The sequence below is a fragment of the Gekko japonicus genome, unplaced genomic scaffold (genome assembly GCF_001447785.1).
Source record: "Gekko japonicus isolate JY-2015 unplaced genomic scaffold, Gekko_japonicus_V1.1 scaffold291, whole genome shotgun sequence".
In the NCBI taxonomy this organism is placed as follows: Eukaryota; Metazoa; Chordata; class Lepidosauria; order Squamata; family Gekkonidae; genus Gekko; species Gekko japonicus.
The window spans coordinates 1,148,657-1,156,835 of NW_015175978.1; the positions used below are offsets into that span (position 1 = coordinate 1,148,657).

The 8,179-nt window shown below is 52.3% G+C and overlaps 1 protein-coding gene across 1 annotated transcript in view; it reads left to right on the forward strand.

Annotated features, from left to right (window-relative positions):
• The window catches only part of EFCAB8 (EF-hand calcium binding domain 8), a 59,418-nt gene extending 51,733 nt beyond the window's left edge, over window positions 1-7,685 (forward strand). The window contains exons 21-23 of the mRNA XM_015426175.1: window positions 1,348-1,480; window positions 4,514-4,702; window positions 7,661-7,685. Coding sequence (XP_015281661.1) covers window positions 1,348-1,480; window positions 4,514-4,702; window positions 7,661-7,685 — 347 coding nt within the window. The remainder of the gene's footprint in view (window positions 1-1,347; window positions 1,481-4,513; window positions 4,703-7,660) is intronic.
• Window positions 7,686-8,179: the final 494 nt, after the last annotated feature.

Sequence of the window (8,179 nt, forward strand, 5' to 3'; positions counted from 1 at the left end):
GTCTCCCATCCAAGTACTAACCCGGACCAACCCTGCTTAGCTTCTTCCAAGATCTGGCAAATTTGGGCTAGCCTGAGCTGTCCAGGTCAAGGCAAGAGACGCTCAGAGGTGGTTTGCCCTTGCCTGCCTCTGCGTGGCAACCTTGGACTTCCTTGGTGGTCTCCCATCCAAGGACTATCCCGGACCAACCCTGCTTAGCTTCTTCCAAGATCTGGCAAATTTGGGCTAGCCTGAGCTGTCCAGGTCAAGGCAAGAGACGCTCAGAGGTGGTTTGCCCTTGCCTGCCTCTGCGTGGCAACCTTGGACTTCCTTGGTGGTCTCCCATCCAAGTACTAACCCGGACCAACCCTGCTTAGCTTCTTCCAAGATCTGGCAAATTTGGGCTAGCCTGAGCTGTCCAGGTCAAGGCAAGAGACGCTCAGAGGTGGTTTGCCCTTGCCTGCCTCTGCGTGACAACCCTGGACTTTTTGGTGGTCTCCCATCCAAGGACTATCCCGGACCAACCCTGCTTAGCTTCTTGAGATTTGGCGACTTTGGGCTAGCCTGAGCTGTCCAGGTCAAGGCAAGAGACGCTCAGAGGCGGTCTGCCCTTGCCTGCCTCTGCGTGACAACCCTGGACTTTTTGGTGGTCTCCCATCCAAGGACTATCCCGGACCAACCCTGCTTAGCTTCTTCCAAGATCTGGCAAATTTGGGCTAGCCTGAGCTGTCCAGGTCAAGGCAAGAGACGCTCAGAGGTGGGTTTGCCCTCGCCTGCCTCTGCGTGGCAACCCTGGACTTCCTTGGTGGTCTCCCGTCCAAGTACAAACCAGGGCTGACCTGGTTTAACTCTCGAGACCGGATGAGATCAGTCTAGCCTGGGCCGTCCAGGTCAGGGGAGAAACAAACAGAGGTGGTCTGCCATTCCCTTCCCTCTCCATATCAACCCTGGGCTTCCTTGGTGGTCTCCCATCCAAGGACTAACCCGGGGCCGACCCTGCTTAGCTTCCGAGAGCCGACAAGATCGGGCTTACGGAAATCTATTGGCTTGAATGGGGGCAGCAGTCAGCCGCCTGGGCCGGAGGCAGCTTTGCAACCCGTGTTCCCTCTAAGCTTGAGTGAGTGTGAGCCCGCTCACAGTTTTTTTAGCCTCCGGGTCACGCGGTTTTGTTGCCTTCGCTCAGGAAGGAGGGCTCCAGAGCAAACCAACGGATGCAGCCGCCCAGTCGCTGACTCACCACTTTAATGCCAGTAGCTCACAAAGTACAGTTTTTGCTCACAGGGCTCCACAGCTTAGAGGGAGCCCTGGTTGCAGCAGTGCCGTCCTGCCTGTTCCCACCACCTTCTCTGCTCCTGGCTTGACTTACAGGGACGTTTGGACAGGCCACCTGGAAACTCGGGAGCAAGCAGCCGGTGATTGCGGAGGTGCCGGAGGAGATCCGCCGCGTGGGCTCCCTCCACACCCTGAAGGTCTTGAATGAAGGCCGACAGCCCCACTGGGAGTGAGTAGCGGGCTCTGCCCTCCAAGGCGGTTTCAGATTCATCTCTGCCATTAAGGACACGTCCTCGGAGTCGGCTGCGGCTCTCCAGGGTCTCAGATCTTTCCCGTCACCGGCTCCTCTTTGCTGGAGATGCTGCCAGGAATTGAACCGGGGACCTCCATTTGGAATACTGTGTGCAGTTCTGGTCACCACACCTTCAAAAGGATATTATAGCTTTGGGAAAAGTGCAGAAGAGGGCAACTCGAATGATAAAAGGGTTGGAACACTTTCCCTATGAGGAAAGGTTAAAGCGCTTGGGGCTCTTTAGCTTGGAGAAAAGACAACTGAGGGGTGACATGATTGAGGTTTATAAGATTATGCATGGGAAAGAGCAGGTAGAGAAAGAGGTACTTTTCTCCCTTTCTCACAATACAAGAACTCGTGGGCACTCCATGAAATTGCTGAGCGGTCGGGTTAGAACGAATAAAAGGAAGTACTTCTTCACCCAAAGAGTGATTAACACTTGGAATTCACTGCCACAGGAGGTGGTGGCGGCTACAAGCATGGACAGCTTCAAGAGGGAATTAGATAAGCATATGGAGCAGAGGTCCATCAGTGGCTATTAGCCACAAGGTATAGATAGGGACTCTGGGGCAAGTGATGCTCTGTCTTCTTGGTGCTTGGGGGGGTCAACAGTGGGAGGGCTTCTAATGTCCTGGCCCCACTGGTGGGCCTCCTGATGGCACCTGGTATTTCTGGCCACTGTGTGACACAGAGTGTTGGACTGGATGGGCCCTTGGCATGATCCAACATTGGCGTCTCTTATGTTCTTATGACCTTCTGCTTGCCAAGCAGACACCCTGCCACTGAGCCACATGCCTTCCCTTAAGTGTGCCTGACGCATCACGGCTGGCTCCTCCTACTATAAGAACATAAGAGATGCCAATATTGGATCAGGCCAAAGGCCATCCAGTCCAACACTCTGTATCACACAGTGGCCAGAAATACCAGTGCCATCAGGAGGTCCACCAGTGGGGCCAGGACATTAGAAGCCCTCCCACTGCTGCCCCCCCCCCAAGCACCAAGATGACAGAGCATCACTTGCCCCAGAGTCCCTATCTATACCTTGTGGCTAATAGCCACTGATGGACCTCTGCTCCATATGCTTATCTAATTCCCTTTTGAAGCCGTCCATGCTTGTAGCCACCACCACTTCCTGTGGCAGTGAATTCCAAGTGTTAATCACTCTTTGGGTGAAGAAGTACTTCCTTTTATCCGTTCTAACCCGACTGCTCCGCAATTTCATGGAGTGCCCAGGAGTTCTTGTATTGTGAGAAAGGGATAAAAGTATCTCTTTCTCTACCTGCTCTTTCCCATGCATAATCTTATATCTTTAAGACGCTTAAGAGTGTAGTGAATTTAGTCTCCTTGCCACTTGCCTGGGCAGCAGAGTAGGATCTCTGTTAGCTCTTGGGTTGGGATATACCTGAGGATTGAAGAAACGTCTAGAGCAGAGGTCCTTGGTGGCTATGAGCCCCAAGGTCTAGAGGGAACACTCTATCTGGGGCAGTGAGGCTCTGTATTCTTGGTTTTTGGGGGGCAACAGTGGGAGGGCTTCTGGAGTTCTGGCCCCGCTGGTGGACCTCCTGATGGCACCTGGTCGTTTTGGCCACTGTGTGACACAGTGTTGGATTGGATGGGCCATTGGCCAGATCCAACAGGGCTTCTCTTATGTTCTTATATGGAGCCGAGGTCCATCAGCGGATCCTAGCCCCAAGGTCTAGAGGGAACACTCTGTCTGGGGCAGTGATGCTCTGTATTTATGGTGCTTGGGCAGCAACAGTGGGAGGGCTTCTGGAGTGGTGGACTTTCTGATGGCACCTGGGATTTGGCCAGTGTGTGACACAGAGTGTTGGACTGGATGGGCCATTACCTTATCCAACAGGGCTTCTCTTATGTCTGGGGCAGTGATGCTCTGTATCTTTGGTGCTTGGGGGGGGGATCACAGTGGAGGGTTTCTGGCGTTCTGGCCCTGCTGATGGACTTCCTGATAGCCCCTGGGTTTTGGCCACTGTGTGACACAGAGTGTTGGACTGGATGGGCCATTGGGCTGGTCCAACATGGCTTCTCTTTATGTTTTTAGGTCTGGGGCAGTGATGCTCTGTCTTCTTGGTGCCTGGGGGGGGCACAGTGGGAGGACTTCTGGAGTTCTGACCCCACTGGTGGACCTCCTGATGGCCCGTGTGTTTTGGCCAGTGTGTGACAGGCTGGACTGGATGGGCTATTGGTCTGATCCAACATGGCTTCTCTTTATGTTTTTAGGTCTGGGGCAGTGATGCTCTGTATTCTTGGTGCTTGGAGGGTGGGGGCAACAGTGGGAGGGCTCCTAGTGTCCTGGCCCCACTGCTGGGCCTCCTTATGGCTCCTGGTATTTTTGGCCACTGTGTGACACAGAGTGTTGGACTGGAGGGGCCAATGGCTTGATCCAACATGGCTTCTCTTATGTTCTTATATGGAGCTGAAGTCCATCAGTGGCTATGAGCCACAAGGTCTAAATGGAACTCTCTTTCAGGGGCAGTGATGCTCTGTGTTCTTGGTGCTGGGGAGGGGCACAGTGGGAGGGCTTCTGGAATTCTGGCCCCACTGCTGGACCTCCTGATGGCCCCTGGGTTTTGGCCACTGTGTGACACAGAGTGTTGTACTGGAGGGGCCAATGGCTTGATCCAACATGGCTTCTCTAATGTTCTTATGTAGGGGGTGGAGCCTGCAGAAGGTGGGGTTTGGGGAGAGGAGGGGCTTCGATGGGGTACAATTCCACCCTCCAAAGCGGTCATTTTCTCCAGGGGAACGGATCGCTGTCATCTGGAGACCAGCCGTAATTGTGGGAGAACTCCCGCCCCCACCTGGAGGTTGGCAACCCCAGGTGGAGCCGGGGGAGGGCCCTCGGTGGCGTATAATGCCATAGAGTCCGCCTTCCCGAGTGGCCAAGGAGGTCTCCCGCAACCACCTGCGGGTCCTCCCCATCCCCTGCCTCTCTGCCTCTCCGCCTCCCAGGAGCACCCGCAGCATCGTCCAGACCCTGAGCCTCCAGAAGAGGGAGCAGTCCATGCTGATGGATTTCCTGCACATGAGTACGAGCAGCGCTGTCTCCGGCGCCGGCGCCGGCAAGATGCAGGACCTGATCCAGAAGGAGACCCGGATGACCCAGTTTTCGGAGGACCAGATCGAGGCTTCCTTTCGGAAGTGGGAGGATTCAGGAAAGGGGGGTTTGGGGGGGGGGGGGGGGGAGAAGGGGAGGGACCCGAGAGGTGGCCGAGGAGGAAGAGTGTAACGTGGCGGTACCAGTGTGTGTGGGACAAGCGACGGGCCCAGTGTCTGCTCTGAAGAGCTTGCGGTCTAAAACTGGCCTGGGAGGAGGCTTGCCGGTTGGAGAAGGGTTTCCGGGGGCCCCCTTGGCCACTGATGGGTGACGGGAGGCATAGGGGTGCCCGATCCAGGCTGGGGAAACTCCTGGAGATTTGGAGATGGAGAGTGGGGAGGACAGGGAACTCAGTGGGGTACAATGCAATGCTCCCTCTAAGCTGTGGAGTCTTGTAAGCAAAAATTCTACTTTGTGAGCTCCTGGCCTTAAAATTGTGAGCGAGTGATTTGGCTACTGCATAAATTAGTTTGCTCTGGAGCCCTCCTTCCTGAGCAAAGACAAAAATGTGTGTGCCGGAGGCTAAAAAATGGTGAGCTAGCTCACACTCACTCAGCTTAGAGGGAACACTGTTACAAGGCCACGGAGTCCACATTGCAAAGCATCCGTTTTCTCCAGGGGGACTGATCCCTGCAGTCTGGGGATGAGTTGTAATTCTGAGGGATCTCCAGGTCCCTCCTGGAGGCTGGCATCCCTACAAGGTTGGGAATTTCATGGAGTGTTGGGAATGGAGTCTGGGGAGGGCGGGTTGGGTGGAGGACAGGGACCTCAGCGGGGTACAATGCCATAGACTCCACTCTCCAGCTCCGGGTTGGGAAATACCTGGGGATTTGGGGGGTGAAGTAAAGTGAACAGGTATTCCCTAGCCACCTGTGGGGTAGGGTTAGATCGAGGCTGGGATACTCCTGTAGATTTGGGGCTGGGGCCTGGGGGACCTCAGTGGAGTACAACACCATAGACGCCACCAGTGTTCCCTCTAAGCTGAGTTAGTGTGAGCCAGCTTACCTTTTTTTTAGCCTCCGGCACACACAATTTTTGTCTCAGCTCAGGAAGAATGGCTCCAGAGCTAACTAATTGATGCAGCAGTCAAATCGCTCACTCACAGCTTTAATGCCAGTAGCTCACAAAGAAGGAGTTTTGCTCACAAGACTCCACAGCTTAGAGGAAGCATTGGACTCCACTCTCCCAAGCAGCCCTTTCCTCCAGGGGAACTGATCTCTGCAGTCCTGAGGTTAGCTGTAACCCTGGGAGATCTCCAGGCCCCACCAGGGAGTTGAGGCCAAAAATGAGAGATTACGGGAGGAAGTGGAATTCCAAAAACACCATCCGGGACTAAAATAATGAAGAGTCAATAAAGATAAGTTGCAAAAACGTTTACTGTAGTAATTCTGTTGAAAATGTTCTTCTATTATCGCTCACACGCTAACGAATACTGCGCGATGAAAACAATTCATTTCACAATATTTGCTTTATCTGAGCATGTAGCAATCCCAATTCTTATCAATTACTACTTATCTTGAAGGAACTACTACTCGAAGGAAACATTCCATGTTGACTCTCTAATAACAGAACCCAAGGTCTTCACAATGTATTAGCTGGATTCTCAAAGCCAAACATAAAGTCTCCACATAAACTAGTTGCTGTAGATTTTCCGGGTTGTGCGGACATGGTCTTGGCATTGTAGAACCTGACATTTCGCCAGTAACTGTGACTGGCATCCTCAGAAGTATAACACAGAAAGATGGAGTACTCTCTGCGTCAAAGTGAGAAGAAAATGGTAGGCAGGTAATTCCGGAGGAAACTCCAGAAGGTGGGGTAGGGCTAAGTCATTATCTTGTAGGAGTTCCCCAGGCTATGAATATGCTAATGGAGGACCTTTCCTGAAGAGGTTCTTTTGCATATGGATTGTTTCTTGAGGAGGTTTCCTGTTTCCTGAGGAGGTTCTTTTGTATGTGGATTGGCTGTTGAAATTCTAATCTTAGAAGAAGAAGAAGAGATTGGATTTATACCCCGCTCTTCACTTGGAGTCTCAGAGCGGCTTACAAACTCCTTTCCCTTCCCCTCCCCACAACAGACACCCTGTGAGGTGGGTGGGGCTGAGAGAGCTCTTGACAGAAACTGCTCTTTTTCAAGGACGGCTCTGACAGAGCTTGTGACTGACCCAAGGTCACATCAGCAGGTGCAAGTGGAGGAGTGGGGAATCAAACCCGGTTCTACCAGATTAGAGTCCGCACACTTAACCACTACACCAAACTGGCTCTCATCTGTAGTGCTATTGTCAGATGTAGAGCCTTTTGTGTTTTCCAGGACAGGAAATCATGCCCTATTTATCTCTACTCTCTCTTCTTTCCTGTTGAAATTGTGTTTATGTTTATGAATTTCAATGGCTTCCCTGTGTAATCTGGCATGGTAACTGGGAGTGTTGTCCAGCCTTTCAGTGTTGTGGAACAAAATACTGTGTCCTGGAGTAGATATAAATTACCTGCCTACCATTTTCTTCTCACTTTGACACAGAGACTACTCCATCTTTCTGTGTTATACCTCTGAGGATGCCAGTCACAGCTACTGGTGAAACATCAGGTTCTCCAATGTAAAGACCATGGCCACACAACCCGGAAAATCTACAGCAACTAGTGAACTCCAGCCGTGATAGCCTTCGACAACATATTCTCCACATAAAGTTTGGCTTTTTGAATCCAGCTAATATATTGTGAAGACCTTGGGTTCTGTTATTAGAGAGTCAACATGGAATCTTTCCTTCAAGAGTTGATAAGTAGTGATAAGAATTGGGATGGCTACAAGCTCAGATAACGCAAATATTGTGAAACGAATTGTTTTCATTGCGCAGTATTTGTTAGCGTGTGAGCGATAATAGAAGAAAATTTTCTACAGAAATTACTACAGTAAACGTTTTTTGCACCTTATCTTTATTGACTCTTTGTTATTTTCGTCATGGATGTTGTTTTTGGAATTCCACTTCCTCCCGTGATCTCTCATTTTAGAGGAGAGGCGAATGAAGGAATGTGAGTGAACGGGAGCTTGAACTCCGTATCAGCTGGGGATGTGGGGAGCGGCGAGTCCAGGCAGGAGTTCTGGGGGTGAGTCCCAAGTGTAAGCGGCAGGCGAGGAGAGTCCTTTGGAAGCGCGGGAGACCTCTGGGTAGTTCAGGGCCCGGTGGCTGGAGGAACGGTGGCCCCAGTGACGCCCCTCACTTCTTCTTTCCATGCTGACGCGTGCAGAAAAGCGACATCCTCGGCCACGCCTATAAGCAGAAGGTGCCCCGGCCTCTGCTGAAGCAGCTTCCTGACGTGAAGGACTGCGTGGCGAACAAAGACCAGGTGAGGCAGCCCTCGCCCTCCCCGCTGAGTGACGGGACCTCCAAGGCAAGATGGAGGAAGGGCGTTTGTTTTGCAGAGGGTGCTTGCCTCTCCCTTTCCCAGCCGGGTTAGCTCACGGCAAGAGCTTTGCTTCATAGAATCACAGAGTTGGAAGGGAACCTCCGGTGTCATCTAGTTGCCCAA